At 41.2% G+C, this 20,381-nt stretch overlaps 1 protein-coding gene across 2 annotated transcripts; it reads right to left on the bottom strand.

Moving 5' to 3' along the window:
* Nucleotides 1-606: 606 nt before the first annotated feature.
* LOC117470690 (stonustoxin subunit alpha-like) lies at nt 607-14,897 on the bottom strand. Of its 2 annotated transcripts, XM_034115522.1 has the most exons (6): nt 14,774-14,897; nt 11,224-11,389; nt 8,292-8,568; nt 6,996-7,053; nt 5,907-5,956; nt 607-1,330 (listed from the first exon to the last, which is right to left on the bottom strand). In XM_034115522.1, exons 3-6 carry the CDS (start codon nt 8,557-8,559, stop codon nt 777-779), a joined length of 930 nt encoding a protein of 309 aa, XP_033971413.1. In that variant the 5' UTR covers nt 8,560-8,568; nt 11,224-11,389; nt 14,774-14,897; the 3' UTR covers nt 607-776. The 2 variants fall into 2 exon arrangements, with proteins under 2 accessions (XP_033971413.1, XP_033971414.1); XM_034115523.1 differs by lacking the exon at nt 11,224-11,389 and having other exon boundaries at nt 14,774-14,896.
* Nucleotides 14,898-20,381: the final 5,484 nt, after the last annotated feature.

Here is a 20,381-nt window from a genome sequence, read left to right on the forward strand (position 1 = left end):
GGTGGCATTGTTGGTACTGACTGGATATTTTTGACAGACCGGTTAGTTTTAGACCTTATAAAAGAGTTGCTCTGATGTCCTTAGAGAAAAAAAGTCAGCTCCCGAAAAATGTATTTAAGTGAAATGCTAAGATCCTTAACCACCCTTATCATAACTACCAAATACCAATATTCATTCATTATCAGAATGTTAACTCTTTAAATGTTTGTTTACGTAATGCCATTGCTTGTGGGGTGTTTTTTCTTTATGGAATAGATCAATGATTCTCAAAAACAGGATGCATTTGTAAAGACACCAGAAAAACTGCATTTATTAGAGCTAACATGAACAATTGCTATATATGGTCGAAAATAGTGAAAAGCTACATTTTGAAGTCAATGTCATAATTATTTGATGCTGCAAGATAGAGAGGAGGAGGAGGAGGAGGAGGAGGAGGAGGAGGAGGAGGAGGAGAGGAGGAGGAGGAGGAGAGGAGGAGAGGAGGAACAGGAGGAGGAGAGGCGGAGAGGAGGAGAGGAGGAGAGGAGGAGGAGGAGGAGGAGAGGAGGAGGAGAGGAGGAGAGGAGGAGGAGCAGGAGGAGGAACAGATTGACTTCATAGACGCTGCTTGTTCTAAATCTTTATTGAACGTATCGATCACTACAGTCTTCAGGATCAGCTTTAATACGTTGCTTCAAGAAAACTTTATTACAGACACAATCAGTGAGACACACGGTAACCAATGAGAAGCCTCCATTTAAAACACCATGTGACCCAGGACAGGAAGTGGTCTCCTCCTACAGAGGACACAGAGGACACAGAGACACTGAGGAGTCAGACGCAAACCCAAACCCAGCATAGAGAGGTTCAGTGAATGTGGCTCTGAAGGTGTGGAGGAGGATCAGTGAGGAGGAGGAGACTCTGGAGAAGGAGAGAGAGCCAGCAGCATGATCCAGATACACTGCTACTCTATGAGAGGAGGAGGAGGAGGAGGAGGAGGAGGGGGAGGAGATGTTTGTTCCTCTCTTATTGTGATAGACAGCGTAACCTCTATCAGAGCAGTACAGTCTCCAGGACTGATCATTCTCTCCAAACACACATTCATCTCCTTGTCCTTTCCTCCTGATTCCTCTGTAAGTCACTGCTATATTAACCTTTCCTCTCCACTCGACCTCCCAGTAACAGCGACCAGTCAGAGCTTCTCTGCACATCAGCTGAGCCTTGTACTCAAACCTCTCTGGATGATCAGGATATGGCTGCTTCTCCTCCACACGTGTCACCGTCCTGTTGTCCTCAGACAGTTTGAGTCTCCAGCCCACTGTGTTTGAGTCCAGGGTGAGTCCACAGGAATCTGAGGAGAGACACAGACAGCAGTTTATCACCAGACTCACCTGAAGGCTTTCCTCTCTGTCAGTGATCTTTCTATAAAGCTTCAAGAGGTCATGTTCTAATGAATAAATAGCACCTCCATCCTCTGTGTCTCTAGAGCAGGGGTCTCCAACCTTTTTTAGGGTGAGGGCTACTTTCAAAAAATAAAATAAGTCGTGAGCTACTTTTACTCCTCTTTTTGTTGTTTTTTGCAGTGTATATATTTAGCACATTTAACATTATGACATGCTGACCTTTAACCTTCAACCAATAACAAATCATTCAAACGGGTTTATTCTGATCTGATGTGTTGCAAGGAGATCGAGAGAAGAGAGAGAAGAGAGCGAGAGAGAGAGAGAGAGAGAGAGAGAGAGAGAGAGAGAGCGAGAGAGAGAGAAGTGAGAGAGATAGAGAGAGCTAGAGAAGAGCGGATGCCTCTTATGTAGAGAGTATCGATATCATCTCCATCTAGATCTCGTCTATCATCGTCTCTCTATCTCTCTCTCTCTCTCTCTGACGCTGTGTGCTCCTCCGTGGCGATGACGGCTTGCGTTTAAAAAATAAATAATAAAACATATTGTAAAGTGGGGGGACACAAACGGGATTTCTAAAAGAGCGGGGGACATGTCCCCTCTGTCCCAGGTGGAAGAGACGCCGTGTGTGTGCGTCAAGTGCAATAAATATATATGCAAGTTGCAGCACACAGAGTATATGGAATGCCATTTAAGCCAAAAATAAATAAATAAATAAATACATATATATATAAATATGTACATTTAAATACACATTTATTTATTTCATGGGACTTGTATTTCATAATGACACATTTATTTATTTCAGGGGACTTGTATTTCATAATGAGACATTTCCATTTCTTATATGCAAATGAACGGGGCGTGGTTAGCTCACAGATCCAGACCAAAGCAACAGCACCGCAACACTGACTCAATAGCTCTTGTTTCACACTCAGCCTGGTTTAGCTCTGGTTCTTCCTGTTTCAGCCGCAGCAGAGCCGGCTCTAAACACCGAACACCGGTTCTTAGCTGACCCCACTTGGCTGCCCGGCAAGAACCAAGAACCACGCTCACGTCGGAAGGGGGCGAGATTAACCTGAGCCATAATAACAGTTTATGGCGAGTACGGAAAATGAAAGTTGTAACAAGCAGTAGCGCTGAGCAAAGTGACTAGAAGGCAACCACACACTTATAAACAAACACACTTTATAAAGTCAGGCAACACTAACCAGGCTTCCTGTGATTCTGTTTATTTGTACCTTACTTTGACCATCCGTTCGCTGTTATTGATCATTGTGGAGAGCAGGCAGACGTTTTGTTTTGTATTATCGCAGCTATCAGATGGAATCAATACATGGGCTGCACAGGTTGTCATGTCCGACTATCACAAGTAGAATCATAATGAAAAGGTAAAATGTGCCTGTAGAAAACGGCTTATGCCACAATAGGATAGCAACAAGTAGTCAAGATAGTCAGTTCAGCTTCGGTTGCTGTTGCATAACTGCGGTCAACTCAGCCGTCTCTCGCCTTCGCTTGGTCAAATCAGCAGCTATTCATTTTTGAGTGCGCAATTAATAGCGCCTTTACGGTAAACTGACACTGTTTGACTCAGTCCTAGTTTGACTGCTACAATCAAATGAAGTAGGCTACTTTTACTGTGTACTTTTACTGTGTAATACTTTCTCAAAGTCCCTGAGAACAAACTCATGCCACTTCTGCTATTTGATAAAATGATTTGTATCCATAACTTCTTAATAAAATTGGTACTGTTGGACTCAGTACTTGTTAGACTACTACCACAAATACAATGAAGTAGGCCTACTTTTATTGTGTACTTGTTGAGTAATACTCTGTCAAACTCCCTTCCCGAGTACAATCATGCATGTTTTTAGCTATCTTTGATGAGATAAGTTGCCATAAGTTCTTAATACAATTGGGACTGTTGGACTCAGTACTACTTGGACTACTCCCACAAGTACAATAAAGTATTTTTACTGTGTACTTCTTGAGTAATCCTTTGTCAAACTCCCCTCCTGAGTACAATAATTCATGTATTCTGCTATATTTGATGAGAGATAAAATGATTTTTTGCAACAAGTTCTACATGAAATTGATACTGTTGGAGTCAGTACTACTTGGACTACTCCCACAAGTACAATCAAGTGTTTGAGTAATCCCCTGTCAAACTCCCCTCCTGAGTAGAATAATGCATGTTTTCTGCTATATTTAATAAGCGTTAAAAGCGTTCACAATACTGGGAGGCTGTGGCTCAGTGGGTAGTGTGCTGGACTTCGAATCAGGGGAGGACACTTCATCCCAAATTGCTCCTGTGGGGATTGTCCACAGTACTGAATGTATGTAAGTCGCTTTGGATAAAAGCGACATGACATGTAATGTAATGTAATGTACAGATAATGTTAGACAGAGTATTTTAAGAGGAGAAGGTAGACAGATGACATCAACACTAGATCCACTACATCAGTACTCCAGCAGCAGCATTGTTACCCCTTGGAAAGTCTTTAGAGACTATCCTGGATAGCTGTTCACAACCTTCCTTCAGCACAGTGACACACCCTGTCACGCTTGTTGGCCTCTCATGATGCTGCTAAAGTCCTTCTACTGCACCTTTTTGACTCCAATACAGGCCTTTGTATATGTTTGGAGAGATTACACAATAAATGGCCCAGATGTGTATACATCGAAATCTTGTAGTGCAGGAAGAAATACACACGGCTAAGCCTGCAGGTGATATAGGCTTTGTTTTGCAATATTTATTCAAAGGTCACTTCTTATTTAAACAAATACCTGAAATATAGATATTATCTCTTATCAAATATAGCAGAATACATGAAAGAATGTACTCAGGACAGAAGTTTGACCTAGTATTACTCAAAAAGTACACAGTAAAAGTACTTGATTGTACTTGTGGTAGTAGTCCAAGTAGTACTGAGTCCAACAGTATCAATTTAACTAAGAAGTTATGGATACAAATCATTTTATCAAATATAGCAGAAGTGGCATGAGTTTGTTCTCAGGGACTTTGAGAAAGTATTACACAGTAAAAGTACACAGTAAAAGTAGCCTACTTCATTTGATTGTAGCAGTCAAACTAGGACTGAGTCAAACAGTGTCAGTTTACCGTAAAGGCGCTATTAATTGCGCACTCAAAAATGAATAGCTGCTGATTTGACCAAGCGAAGGCGAGAGACGGCTGAGTTGACCGCAGTTATGCAACAGCAACCGAAGCTGAACTGACTATCTTGACTACTTGTTGCTATCCTATTGTGGCATAAGCCGTTTTCTACAGGCACATTTTACCTTTTCATTATGATTCTACTTGTGATAGTCGGACATGACAACCTGTACAGCCCATGTATTGATTCCATCTGATAGCTGCGATAATACAAAACAAAACGTCTGCCTGCTCTCCACAATGATCAATAACAGCGAACGGATGGTCAAAGTAAGGTACAAATAAACAGAATCACAGGAAGCCTGGTTAGTGTTGCCTGACTTTATAAAGTGTGTTTGTTTATAAGTGTGTGGTTGCCTTCTAGTCACTTTGCTCAGCGCTACTGCTTGTTACAACTTTCATTTTCCATACTCGCCATAAACTGTTATTATGGCTCAGGTTCATCTCGCCCCCTTCCGACGTGAGCGTGGTTCTTGGTTCTTGCCGGGCAGCCAAGTGGGGTCAGCTAAGAACCGGTGTTCGGTGTTTAGAGCCGGCTCTGCTGCGGCTGAAACAGGAAGAACCAGAGCTAAACCAGGCTGAGTGTGAAACCAGAGCTATTGAGTCAGTGTTGCGGTGCTGTTGCTTTGGTCTGGATCTGTGAGCTAACCACGCCCCGTTCATTTGCATATAAGAAATGGAAATGTGTCATTATGAAATACAAGTCCCCTGAAATAAATAAATGTGTATTTAAATGTACATGTATACATATTTATTGCCTCATTTATTTATTTCAGAATGTATTTCATAGGCATATTTATATATATATGTATTTATTTAATTATTTATGTATTTATTTATTTATTTATGTATTTATGTATTTATTTATTTATTTAATTTTGGCTTAAATGGCATTCCATAAGAGTAAAGCTCTGCCCCTCATGTGCTGTAGAGGCTGCATGATAGGCTGCTCAATGGGGCTGATGTGTTGTGTAGATTCTGCCAGAAGGAACATCAGCGGGGAGGTGCCTTTTCTTCCAGACTGCAACGCTGGTCCCGCAAATCAAGCAAGAACGTGATTGGTCGATATTCATTGTGGGGGTGGGGGGAGGAGGGGTGTTAGATAGATATAGAGTTGTAGTAAGTAGATAGAGTTCACTATGATGTAGGTTTCCTTTATGCATAGGGTCGATTCTTTTAATTACATTTCCTTTTTTGTTTTGTGTATTTTATACATTTTGGATTTGCTTGGCGAGCTATTTTTAGAACATGCCCCGCGGGCGACTCACGTTGCCCCTGCGGGCGACTAAGTGCCCGCGGGCACCGTGTTGGCTACCCCTGCTCTAGAGAGAAGCTGACTGATCCACACTTACAGTTCCTCAGATCACCTGCTCTGAACCTCTGCTCTCCACCATGGTCCAGCCTGGAGGAAGAAACACATGTGAGAAACAGAACAGCGTATTGTTAGAATAAAGTATTTATCAATGTTCATCATAATAATAAATCCTATGTGTCCGAAGGGAGCAGGAGGGAGCAGATGCTTATTGATCCCCCTCACTTCCTGCTGATCAATGATTATCCTTTCAATCATCTCTGAAAGTTATTCCTACTTACATATTTACATTTATACATTTACAATCATTTCTCCTCTTCAATCTCCTTTCTTCATTCTCATACTTTCCCAAAGAAGTGTTTCTGTGCATCCTTCAAAGTGAATGCTATGTGTGCTTTGTTTGAACTCCTACTCCAAGCCGCTCCATGAAACCCCCCCCCACAGATTGTTCTGCTCTTCTCAGAGTTCTTCTGACCTTGAGTTGTTTCAGATGTAGACCTCCTCTCAGATGATACCCCCCCTCTCTGTCTATGAACAACGTCTGTAGTGTCCTAGGAAGTAGATGATCTCTTGCTCTGTACATGATGCAGTTTGAAATGTAACCAGATCAGTAAACTTCAGTGTGTGTGACTTCAAGAATAATGAATGAGTGTGTTCAAGATATCCAACATTATTGATTATAGAAAAGTCTAAAAAGGATAGAAAATCCACTTTGCTTCTTCCGACTCATGCACTTGAGAGAAGAAGAAGAAGAAGAAGAAATGATGTAAAGATAATCAGAGAGTCTTTATCAATTCAATCACATGTCACGGTGGTGCAGGTGGAAAAGTCCCGATCGACCCTCTGGGGATCATAAATGTTAAACAGAATCTCATCTCAACACATTTAGCAGTTGGTGAGATATCTCAGTCAGAACCAAACCCATAAACTGACCATCATTATCCTCCCTAGAGCCAGGAAACCAGTGGTTCTGATGTTTGGACTGAATGGCTGTTTCCATGTAATAAGACTTGAAGGTTAACTCACTGCAGTGAACATAATCAAGGGAAATGAGACGTCCTTCATGATGGAAGACCAGAGATGAAGGAGATGAAATTAGAATAATACGAGGAAGTCAGTCTGTCCATACCTGAGTGTCTCCAGACTGCAGAGTGGATGCTCCCGTCCAGCAGAAAGCAGCTTCTCTCCTGATAGACGGGGTCAATTTTCACAAAATCAGAACCCCAAAGGCATTTTGTGTTTATTCATACTATACAACATTTCTCGGGGTATTAAGGGGTGCTGAATCCAACTCTGCTGTATATGAAGCTCAACAATGTCCCAAAATGCCTCACAATTGAGAAATCCAATGTGGCCTATGAGTCTCCAGGATGATTGTAGCTGATTGCAGCTCAGGTCCAGCTCTCTCAGATGGGAGGCGTTGGAGCTCAGAGCTGAAGCCAGAGAAACACAGCCTTCCTCTGACAAAATAGCAGGTTATTTTCCTTATATCAAGTCACTGGATCTTGTTGCATAATTATTTGTACATTGTCCAGTATAAGTTCCACCCCACAGAGAACCATCAGTTTTCCCACAGAGAACCATGGCCCTGAACCTGACTGACTCTTATTCCTGCTGCTGGGAGATGAGGCACGATACCAGCAGATCCCAACACCCACTGAGGGTGTGGACACAGCTCTCTCTCCAGTTATACAGGAAGTGGATGGCTCTTACTGTGTCGCAGTATACTCCTGCAGTAGCCTACCATCTACAAGACACCCTGGGGGGTCACAGTAATAACCCGTCCCTTCCTCCCCAAGTCATGTTGGACGGCAAATGATTCACTCAAGGACTCACTGCCATTTCAGAACCCACTGATGACTTTCTGGTCATTCCTCTGATCCATCCCCTCCCCAACACTGGCTTTTAGCATCACCCACTTGTATTACATATCTCCAATGTCCCACCAGGAGAAACTCGTTGATATAGCATTGGTGGTTCAGTGGTAGAATTCTCCTTCTTAATAAGATCGGCTGGCGCATCATAATGACGTTGGATAGTGTCAGTGCGGTCGGATTCTCAAAGCACAGCAGTCTCTTTCCCTAAGTCCTATCATTAACCCCAAGATGTTTCACAAAGGTTAAGGAATTGTGGTTAGGAAGAGACGAAAGACGATATATTTTGGAAGGTAATTGGATTCCTAAAATGCTGATCTATAAAGGTTCTACTACCCCTCACCTGGAACCAACAGGGTGACCCTGCCAGAAACTAGTGACCCTGACCTCTCTGCTTTCAGGGGTACCTCAGCCCCAACACCATGTGGAGGTGATGGTTCTCTGAGGGGTATATCAGGAGTCTAAAAACATGATGCATGGCTGTGAAAAATAAAACAAATTATATTTATATATATAGCTATATTTTTGTACACTCTTTTTTAAAGACCTACCTTTAGGGTCTGATGAGGATTCTGATAATGCCTCTAATAGATCATTCCTCGGGATCTCCTTCAAAACTTCTCTGGTCACTTTAATGACGTGTTTGCCGTAGTGCGTACGCATCAGATCCACTGTTTCCCTCCGCTCTGCTTTCTCTAGTTCACTCGTTGGGATTCCTGGGAGTTCTAGGACCTTCTCCTTCAGGTACCACTTGAAGTCTTTAAATTCCTCTTCCTTCAAAGCTTTTAAAGTTTTTAATAGGACTTTAGGTGTCTCCATCTTTTCTACCTGCAGAGCAAAGATACCAAGAAAGAAAATATTTATCTTACAGAACTATATGTTCTTATTTTGTACTTTTGAAAACCATAACAGGCCTTCGGGATCCAAAAAACAGCTGCCATGTGACTTTGAATGGTGTTACGACCCTGGGTCGCTATGTCATTTGTGTGCAGATATTTATTCTTCCTCTTGTCTGTGTCTGTGTGGCTGCGTGTGAGTAAGCAGGTGGTGCCCGGCAGCTGATTGGCTGCCCTCGACAGGCTGATTGGTCCACCTGAGGAGACGGGAGCATTTAAGCTGCAGCCGTGCAGTTCCTCGGCCCTCTCTCTGACTCGACTTCTCCTACTCCCAACACTGTTGCGTATATATATATCCAGGGGTGCACATAACTTTTTTAGTGAGTTACTCAGATGAGTACCAAGAGACAGCGTTTGGTACTCACCCCACACGAAGCGTGGTCCTCCTCAGTGTCTCCTTCACTGTCCTCAATTTACACTTCTTGCATGCTAGATGATGAAGATGATGAAGATGCACCTCCCTGTCTCTTTTTAAGCCTCCGATTTGCTTTCTCCAAAACTTGTTGCCAAAACTGTGAAGTCCTTGCATTTCCTGAGGCCAAGTTGAAGGATCAAATACTAAGAAATGATCACATGACTTGAAGTCATGTCTGATTTCAAATGTGGGAAGTAACAAAGCACACTTATTTACTCAAGTACAATTTTGAGATACTTGTAGTTGACTTGAGTATTTCTATTTTATGCTACTTTGTACTTCTACTTTTACTCCACTACATGTATTTAATACCTTTAGTTACTTTACAGATGTGGATGAATGATGTGAAATCTAATCAAGTGTTAAATCAGACTTTAGTTCCACCTGGAGTAAATTCACAAGCTACCCTGCAGTATACAAAGTCATTCAAACTAGCTGCTCCTTTACCAGCTTTGAGAACACTTTCATGATCAATCATTATAAAACATATCATATATATTATTCTGAAATGGACCAATCTGCACAATGACTACTTTTACTGTCGCTACTTTCACTATATTTTGATAACACTTTTCTAATTTTACTTGAGTAACATTTTGAATGCAGGACTTTTACTGTAACAGAGTATTCCTACACAAGATCTGAGTACTTCTTCCACCTCTGTCTGATTTCAAACTCTTCCATAACACCCTGAGTAAGTTTGCAGCTGTGTGTTTCACTCCACTTTGGTGTAAATAAAACTGCAGCAGCTTGACCACAGAGCGTGAACGTTGTGATCAGATGATTTTGCGCAGTTCTCCAGTGTGTGCGCGGGGCACAGAATGTGCACTGGGGAGTCTCCCACCGCAGCCAGTTGGCGGACTTTTGGCACAATTCTGTTGTTTATACCGACGTTAACCCTGTCTGTGCACACGGCGACCAACTCTGTTGTCCAGTGATCTAAGCCTCTGCCTCCTGGAAAGCTTCACAGGTCCGTCGGTTATGTCCTGCGCGGCTCACCCAGCTCCAGTTCAATCAGTCATAGAAAGATTTTTTGCAGGGAGCGAAACGGCAACGTAGCTGCTTAATGTCTTTGGGTTTTTTGACATGCCTAGTAGTTTACTCCATTGAGTGTTGACAAGAAACAAGTGTAGACGAAATATGTGTTTTGTTTTGATGTTTTGAGGTACGCAAAGGCGCGTAGTGACACAAGTGACGTTACGCAATTCAGATTTGTGCCGCGCATGCGTACCTGCGTACCAGTTATGTGCACCCCTGTATATATCTGTCCTGTTGTGCTGTGGGTGTACTTATACCGTACACCAGTCATTTTGCTTGTTTTGAAACCTCAGAAGTAGAAACTACTTTAACCTGTCCTTGTGGATACGCTTGAATTTGCCCAGGAGTGTGAAACCCTTTTCTTTTGGTTTATTCTCGTTTTCTCCTGTTTTTACGTCAGAGTAGGTAAGAAGCCTGTACGTTTATTTTTCTTATTTGTTAGGCAAGATTTATGTGTTCAAAGATTTGTTTGTTTTGTGGGTTGTTGCGCCTCCTTGTAAAAACTTTGGTAATTAAAATCACCAAACGGCTTTCTCTGTCTCGGTGTCCATGTTCTTGGGAATGGGAAGAGTGGGGAGAGTGCACATTTTGTGCTGCGCCTAGGTTCCCCTAGACCTGGGCGTAACAATGGCTTCAATTCAGATGTCGACATTCAGGAAGTCAATCCTAAACTTGAAGACAGTCAGCACAGTGAGTTCTGTCTTTTCCTTTAATGTCTTGGTTTGGTAACCTGACTTTAAAGAGCAGAAACTGTCTCAGTCAGATCATAAAGTGGTCTAGCAGACTGATTGGTGTGACACAGCTAATCCTGGAGACCCTGCTCATCAGACAGTTACAGAGGCTGTCTAACTCCATGTTCAATGAAGATTCCCACCCCCTGCAACCTGAGCTTCAGCTTCTTCCTTCGGGCCGGAGGTTAATCTTCCTAAAGGTGTAGAACCAAGAGGTTTAAAAACAGCTTTCTGGATGTTCTGGAGCCAGAGGGACTTTTTAAAGATGTGTCTGTTGTCTATATTGTATGAAGCATGTGGCACAATGGATACCTTTTCTTACTTCTGCAAACCAAGTTGACCTACTGGTATAAATAAGTACCATGAGAGAAATAAGAGAGTGACTCAGCCGGCAACCACACACCTGGTTCTGGTCTCTGGCAGTAAGCTGGTTACTGGACACAGAGCTGGGTCCAGGTCCAGGTCCAGGTCCAGGTCCAGGTCCAGGTCCAGGTCCAGGTCCAGGTCCAGGTCCAGGTCCAGGTCCAGGTCCAGGTCCAGGTCCAGCAGAGTGTGGTGTTTACTCTGGGCTTGAAGAGACACAGAACGTTTGAGTGAATAATGAGTGCCGAGCTGTGACATGGAGAAGAGTGATGGACAGGTGGAGATGTCATGTTCCGCAGAGCTTTTAGAGGGGGGGGCTTCCTCCTCTCTGTCCTCACTCTGATCCATAGCAGAGCCCCCACCTTCACACAAACACAACAACATGCTCATTCATTACCACAAGCTTTACATCACAGGTAGCCCCTCCTCTCAGATATTCAGGAACCTTGTTGGAGCCTCAACAGGACCGGACCAGCCCAGAATGTTCCCCACAGCCCCAGAACCACACAGAAACCCAGTGTGTTGACCCCTAAATATGTGTTAGTGTGTCACAGTGTATCACAGCACACACAAACAGTCACTTCAATGTACATCCACAGGTAATGTACAGCCCAGCCCCCCACAAGATATCCCACACAACTGAACTGCGCTCAGTAACCATTCAACAAAACTTCTTTGTTAAGTTTAGAAAAAACATAATTTTTTGGCTTAAAATATGTACGTTAATTACATGAAAGCAGTTACGGACTTTAATTAAAACGAGGTATTTTGTATGAAGGTAGATATGGTGCAAAACGCGAGAGCGTGTAAAACCTGATGTGAGCACTTGCAGAAAAGAAATCTGAGCTTGTGTGCATACATTTACACTTGTATAACATATCCACGTATCTGTGAACCACATTTGAAGCCACAGAAGAAAAATAAAAGTTTTGTAGCTTGTAGAAAAAAAATGAACGTAGTGATGAAATGTTCACTTGCAGAAAAATATATATTTTTTAAATATATTTTCCATTACAACTGCAACTTGGTTATTACAACCTCTCAAATCAGTCATTACAACTTCACGAATCTGCTCTGTGGCAGTATACATCCACGAATCTGCGGCCATGACTTTTGCTACACTTCTTGCGATGAATGTGTCGCAAAAGTAATTTTCACCTGTAGATGTGGGGGGAGGGAGGGGGGTTGGAGCGAAGGGGCGGAGCTATCAGAACGACGAGGCTCGGGTCAGTCACACAGTCACAGCCATAGTCAGGTCGAACCAGATGACTGCGGGGCTAACGGTCCGTGTCTTCATGCTTATATCGGACTATTGTGACTCGCTCTGCGGTTAAAACAGACGGTGCATGAATGCGGTTTTGCGGTAAGTGAAATTCGAGTACTTATTTATGTGTTTATGATTTTAATCAGCTACATAATGAATGTTAAGGCTTGGGTTAGCGTGTAAGCGAGTGGTAGCTACATCTGTGCTAACGATGCTAATCGTAGCCTGCAAGTTAAAACCATAGACTGTATAAAGGTTAAAACGAAATAGACAAGTGTTTAGCGTTAAGTGAGATAATACTGTAGAACAAACGGCTTCTGTTTGAGGTTGGTAAAATAAGGTCATCCTGGTAACTTAGAGAGATATTTTATTATGTAGGTAGGAACTGTATGCATCGCTAAGGTTAATTTAAATCCGCTATGCTGAAGTATGTAGACAAGCTAACGTCGAAGTAGTGTATGTGAAATCAACCTCACAATAAGATGTGTGTATATTACAATTATTAATGTCATATTTCAAGATGATTACTTGGATATTACAATATGGTTGGTTGAGCTGGAGTTCATTATTGAGCTTAGATGTTAACGTCAGTCATATCTGAAGAACGAACCCAAATCTTGTTGTTTTTATTAATTGCATTACCAAATTGGTATCAAATAAACAGTAAGCATTGGTAACACAACTTCCAAAGTTACAGTAAAATAAAAAGGACCCTGACTCGGGCAATACACAATCCAACATGTTCAACATTCACTAAGAAACTACTTTTATTGTGAAGTCAGCTGATCGAATGCACCTATTTCCACATCTACACTCCATCAGCTGATTATTTCTATTTGCCTCACTTTATGAGCTTCACAACATGTACCTTGTACCGCAGAGTTTGCAACGCAAATAAATGGGGCCAATCTTCAGTCAGATGTGAATGTGTAATCTAACATTTTCAGTAAGAATAATGGACAAAAGGAGTACAAATACAAATACAATTTATTGAAATGTGAACCAAAAGTTCAAAAATATTTTAAATAAAAGCACATATGGACAGAAGGTGTAAACCTATTAAATGTATAAGTAAACACATTTAGTCAAATAAAGTGACAGACTAGGCCTGTGCAGGTGGTATTAGCTATGCATGGGCTCCTCCATCAGGCCTGGTCCTCCTCGCTGAGGAAAGACCCTCAGTCCTCTCCAAACCAACAGACAGGACGTCCATCACACGGAGATTTCTCCCTGAAGTCTCTGCAGCTCTCTGGACACCACGCTGTCTCAATCCGTCCACACTGAATATGAGAGGGGGAAAATGAAAATAATAAATGCTTTAGACAATAAGAAATATAAAACTGAACCGTTGAGTTGCTCAGTTTTTTTAGATTGTCAATACTATTACTGTATAACTAATATCCCAGGTTAAGAGGCACCTTCAGATAAAGATTGGTCTTTAAATACATTTTGTCTTTTGAATTGTTTGTCTAAAGTCAAGGATCTAGAACTGGTACTTTTAATGGTACAGTCTGGTTATTATGCTGTTTGGAGGAGGCATCACAGGTAAGAGCACTAACTAGCTACCATCACATGTACCTTAGTTTGACTTAAATGTATTAAACGTATAATTAAGTGATGGCAAAATATAAATAATGTCATGCACACATATTCATATTTGCTTGATTCCAGTGTTGAATTTAGCACAATTGCATACAAACGTCAAGGGATTTTAAGATTCTGAAGTCTTCGTTAAATAGCATGGATAATTTACAAAGGCTTTAAAAACACAGCAGGAGCCCAAGACAATTATAAAACTTGTCTTTATTTCAGTACAGTTCAATTGGTTTTATTTTCATAAACGGTTATCAACCGTTAGTGCCAAAGCAGTAGGCTATAATATATTAATTACTGCTGTATAGACTACAGCCACTACTTGTTTAGCTAGCATAAATTCAACAAAGCTAGCGTTAGCTGGCTAACTAACGTTATTTTGCCGCTAAACTGCACGATATAAAACGGTGGTCTTCATAGCGGATTTAATCCTCAATCACATTAATAATATTCAAAGTAATACTGGGGAAGTAATGGGCAAAACTTACCGTTGATTGACGCGCCATGTCAGCGGACTGGTAGCGACAACACTTTTTTTTTCTTCTGTGACTTCAAATGTGGTTCACAGATACGGATATGTTATACAAGTGTAAATGTATGCACACAAGTTCAGATTTCTTTTTTGCAAGTGCTCACATCAGGTTTTACACGTTCTCGCATTTTGCACCATATCTACCTTCATACATGTACACCTTCAGACAGCCTACAAGTGAAGCACACGTTGTTTACTCACAGTTTGAAAGCAGCGTGGAGAAGTCTTCAGCTGTGGAGCTGTGATCCGCCCAGGATAACTTGTGATACGACTTCTGTGGCTATCTACCAGCGATTGTGTTTAATATTAAAGACTACACACATGTCTCCCTTATCAAAACGGTATTGTGCACTTTGCACCACTTATCCAGATAAGATGTGACTGTTTAACTTTAGTTATGCGTCGATACAGTGACACAAACCTATGAGAGGCCGTCTAGCTCACAACTCATACTTGGTCTTACAAACAATATCAGAATCTCACACATACACCATTAAACTCTTTTATACAGCTAAACACTTTTACACGCACAATCATACTCTCTTTCACACACTTTTGTCTGGGCCATAAATCAAACTTACTTACATACCAAACTGTACTTTCTTAGGAACACTATTATTCCCACTTACAGACAACATCATACTACAATATAATACTCTAGTAGTGTATGCAAGATAGCAAACTTTGTGTGTGAGAAAGAATGATAGTGTATGTGAGAGAGGAATTGTAGTATGTATGAGGGTATAGTAGTGTGTGTGTGAGAGAATGATAGTGTATGTGAGAGAGGGATTGTAGTATGTATGAGGGTATAGTAGTGTGTATGTGAGAGAATGATAGTGTATGTGAGAGAGGGATTGTAGTATGTATGAGGGAATAGTAGTGTGTGTGAGAAAGAATGATAGTGTATGTGAGAGAGGAATTGTAGTATGTATGAGGGAATAGTAGTGTGTGTGAGAGAGAATGATAGTGTATGTGAGAGAGGAGTTGTAGTATGTATGAGGGTATAGTAGTGTGTATGTGAGAGAATGATAGTGTATGTGAGAGAGGGATTGTAGTATGTATGAGGGTATAGTAGTGTGTGTGTGAGAGAATGATAGTGTATGTGAGAGAGGGATTGTAGTATGTATGAGGGTATAGTAGTGTGTATGTGAAAGACAATGCTTGTGTTTTTGAGAGCTTATGACAGTTTATGTGAGAGGACCTTGTGCTGGTTGTGAGAGAGTATACTTTAAAAGGACGTCAGGTTGATCCAACAGGAAGCCAGTTTAATCATTAATTCCTTGACTGGTTTACAGCCTTGAAAACAAAGCCTGAAGCTGCTCAGAGCACTGCTAGCTACATTTGAGCTGCAATAAGTACTTTTGTTAACACTTTATATTAAGGTGCACCAATTCACCATCAACTAGTTGTTAATGAACATGCATATTAGCAGTATATTGGCTCTTTATTAGTCACTATAAAACACCTATTAATGCCTTATTCTACATGACCATATTCTACAAGTAATAGGCCATTAGCTGAGAGTTTTTCCTCAATAACCCTCTAATTGGTGCTTAGTTATTGCAAGTAAGGAAGTTGTTTGGTCTTAATATGCTCAATATGGACCTAATAAGGCAGTAGTACCACAAGAATAGTAATTATCCACACTTAACAAATATTATATATCCTTATGTAACAAGACATGAAACTATAAGTGTTAATTAAGTCTAAAGTCTAAGTCTAAAGACGCTTTTACCCAAAGCAACTTACATACTCAATACTGTGGGCAATCCCCACAGGAGCAATTTGGGATGAAGTGTCTTGCCCAGGGACACAACGACATGCTGACTGCAGTGGGGTTTGAACCTGTGACCCCCTGATCCGAACCTACACACAACCCACTGCGCCACACGCCTCCACAGAAGAATATGTTCCCTATTTTAAAGTGAAGTCTTGTTCATAACCAATAAGCTAGTAGTTTGACTCTAATTGACCTGAACAGGTTCCCTATTCTAAAGTTGCCTCCTCTTCACACTTTGTAAATACATTATAGCACGCAACTACTGAAATTAACCTCAACAGCACATGAACAAAGTAGGCACACGTTGAAATATCTGTTTTATTAAACCACTAAAGAGAGGTTCAGACACATACCAAAACATGTCAAGTTTCTCCAAGGCTGAGAACACATGATATGCAGCCTGTATACTTCTTAATAAAAACTGATTTTTAACAGAGTTTATGTATTTGTGATCATACTGTGTGACCTGCTTTACACAATAGGTGTACTGTGTTGTACTGTCTCAGTGTGAACAGATTAAATAGCCAGCCAAACTCTTTTGAGAGCCAGGGAATGAGCAGCCATGCTCCTTTATTTAATTATTTGCAGTCCACTGACATTCAAACGGAGTGAAACTATACAAAAAGAAGTTACAAGGCACTTAATGATCTCATACATGCAAGTGTAACATACACAGATTAACACTTAGGACCGCTAAGTGTAAACAAGGTAAATATAGCTAATGCTAGCTGTAGCATATCCCTCCGAAATATGGTCGTAGACTTTACTGATGATTTAGAATTTATTGAAACTCCAGAGTCAACGTAAGAGCTATAAAGACACAAAAATAACAAATACATTTAGGCTCAATCCGTATTAGAATCACTTTAGCATACTACCAAAAGTTAACTATTAACAGCAGCGACGTGCAGTCAGTGGAGGCAGGGGAGGCAGAGCCTCACCTGTCATACTCCAATGTAACGGAAAAACAATTAAAGAAAAACTAAATAATAATAATAATAAAATGTCTCCACTGATCTTGTGTAAATGTGATTTCTGTATGATTCCAATCTCATTTTATAGTAAAAATCAGCAAATTTGCCGAGCTCCGCTACGGGAGCGATGAGAAGTGAGGCAAGCACGAGCACTGCCTCTCGTAAGCCCACAGTAACTTGCTGGAGCACGGGCACTAATTTAGCGCGGCCACTTATTTTGTGAGCGCGCTCAAGCCAGTTACTGTGGGGTGAGGTGAGGCACAGATGAGCCCTGCCTCAATTCAGAATGCGTCACCCCACAGAAACTGTCTGGAAAGCGGGCCCTAAGCGCATGCCTGTTACCATCTCACTGTATGTCACCAATGTAATGTTTGTAGATCCCTTTATTACATTTATCCTCGCCATCCATAGTCTCTAAATAACTTATTTCACGTATATATGATATTTAGGCTCGCTGGTCTCTCGTACAACGGCAATGAAAAAATCACCAGGGGAGGCAGCCATAACCTCTGCCGCACTGAAGGGGGCGCACGTGAGCCCACAGGTTCTTGTTGCTACTGTTATTCTACCGCAAACAACAAAGAAACTAGACTTTTGAAACTACAGGAAGATAAGGAGGACTTTTACAAAACAGTAATAGAGATTGTTGTCCAGAAGGATAGCATGGACTTATATTCATCTTCAAGTCAAGGTAAGACCACAACTGTAATGAAAATGGGATCTTACTTAGAAAGAACAATCCAATATTTAGATGTTGGGTATCCTTTTGTTGATCGGTCTGTTTAAAATTAATCATAGCATCAGACTAAAAAAGCTTCAAAGGTCAAAATAGGCTATAATATTTGTAAATCTGACTCTGAAAGAGTCAGTGCCCCACCAGCCATGAACCTCACCGCACGTCACTGATAAACAGACAGCAAAGCTACAAAACAGCTTATAAACGAATTAGGACACAACCTACAATTTTATATTACAGTAAATACCAACCTTGTGCCTCTTCGGGGGGTGCTAACATTTAAACATACACTTTATTCTTTAATTTCTCCGTCTTTATAGAGTGGCGAAGTCACGCCCATCTACTTCCGCCCCATGGGACCTTATTTCGGAAAAATAATGTATTGAAGTCAATGGAGAGAGAAAACTTATCTTTCGATCCCGTTTGAATTGTGCCATGAATTACACATATGATGTTTGTCAATCTTAAAAAATAATTTCCATGTCAAAAAAGTCACAGTTTGTCGTAAAACTGTTGAAATATAAGACGATGAAAAATACGCAACTAGAAAGACTACAAATCCCAGAGTCGCGTAAGTGATGTCATAATTGAGATAGCTAAGATCAGCGCCATATAGATATAATCTATCTATATGGCGCTGGCTAAGATAAGATAACTTTAACAAGATGCCTGTGTGCTTAGTACCAGGTTGTTATCATACCAGCAATGGGTCTTGCTCGTTCTTTCGCTTCCCGTCTGATGAAAGGACCAGGAGTGTCTGGATCAAGCTAGCTAGTAGCTAGCACGTTAGTTAGCATTACAGCCTTGTCATTTTTATTAGCCTTAACATGAAGTAACATGAAGTAACCCAAAATGTTAAACAGTAAGAGTAGTAGTCATATTTCGTGAACCCTTTGAAGAGTACTGTCACACCGGTGTGATCATTCTATAATACACCATTTAAGCCCGGGGGAGAAATGCTAACGCTAACGCTAGCGATCTTCTCTACTTCATGCTATCTGCACAAATGGTTGACATTAAACATTAAAACGACCAGGCAGTTCAGAGAGAATCAAAGGAAGGCAGGCAGGCAGCTTTGCATGACATTCTTCAGGACGTGTTTCATTGTGGTGATAGTGAGGGTAGTCAATCGTTTTGTTGACAAGACAGTAGTGACGGCCATCTTGGTGACGTGTGTTGTTGACCAGAGATGTAGTTCATTGAGCGTTTCACACAAACAAATGTGTTACTTCACAGTTTTACGACACATTTCTTTTTTTTTTTACTTGCAAAATTATCTTTTAAATTGATAAACATCATATGTGTAATTCGTGGCACAATTCAAACGGGATCGAAAGATAATCTTTCTCTCTCCATTGACTTCAATACATAATTTTTCCGAAATAAGGTCCCATGGAGGTCCACCGGAAGGGGAGGGACTTCGCCACTCTATAGAAGATATTTCTTTTCGCAGTCATGTTGTTTCCATAGCAACAACAACTTCCTGTCAACAGCGTTAACTCGCCTTCAAAATAAAAGCATCTAAATGAAAAAGGAAGTTAACCTAAATTACATTTAAGACGTATATAAAACTGCAACGAAAGCAACAAAAACAATGCAACATCCCCTTCAGTCTCACAGAACACAAATGGGGTTATTTACACTAGCTGTTCAATAAGCATGTGTACAGCATAGGTGTACAGGCTAGTATGGCTAACGCTAACATGTATGCTAACGCTAGCGCGAATGCTAACGCATTTTCTCATTGAGTTTAAACATCTCCAAATGTCATCACATAAACACAATACATGTTACTAATCCTTACAGTGTAAGTGTAAGGCTCACACTTACACTTACAGTCATTGCTTTCTGACGGACTTGACCCTTTTACTCTTCAGGTTGCATAGCGAAAATTAGTAGCATTCTACTGCCATTGTGGGCGGTGTCCGTCAGACGAAAAACGTAGAGCCAATCAGGAACTGAGAATTTAGTCCAACTTCCTTTTCAATCAAACTCACTTCCTTTTCAATCATATTCTCTCACACTCATAACTATTCTTATGCACATACCCTATCATTCTGTTTTATACACATACCTATAGTCCAGGGGTCGGCAACCCCTGGCATGCGTGCCACCAATGGCACGCGGCACCGTAACCAGTGGCACACTAGGAATAAGTGGAATAAGTGTACAAAATATTTATTTTATTTTCGGATCCTGAACGAGACCGCCGCCAGAGTGCGTCTCCCCGTTACCTGCAGAAGGAAGCCATGCACGCAACGCAACCCCACTCTCTTTAACTCCAGGCGACTTTCTGCCGCTTTCCTCCGTAATGCAGTG

This window comes from Trematomus bernacchii, unplaced genomic scaffold (assembly GCF_902827165.1).
Source record: "Trematomus bernacchii unplaced genomic scaffold, fTreBer1.1, whole genome shotgun sequence".
NCBI classification, from domain to species: domain Eukaryota; kingdom Metazoa; phylum Chordata; class Actinopteri; order Perciformes; family Nototheniidae; genus Trematomus; species Trematomus bernacchii.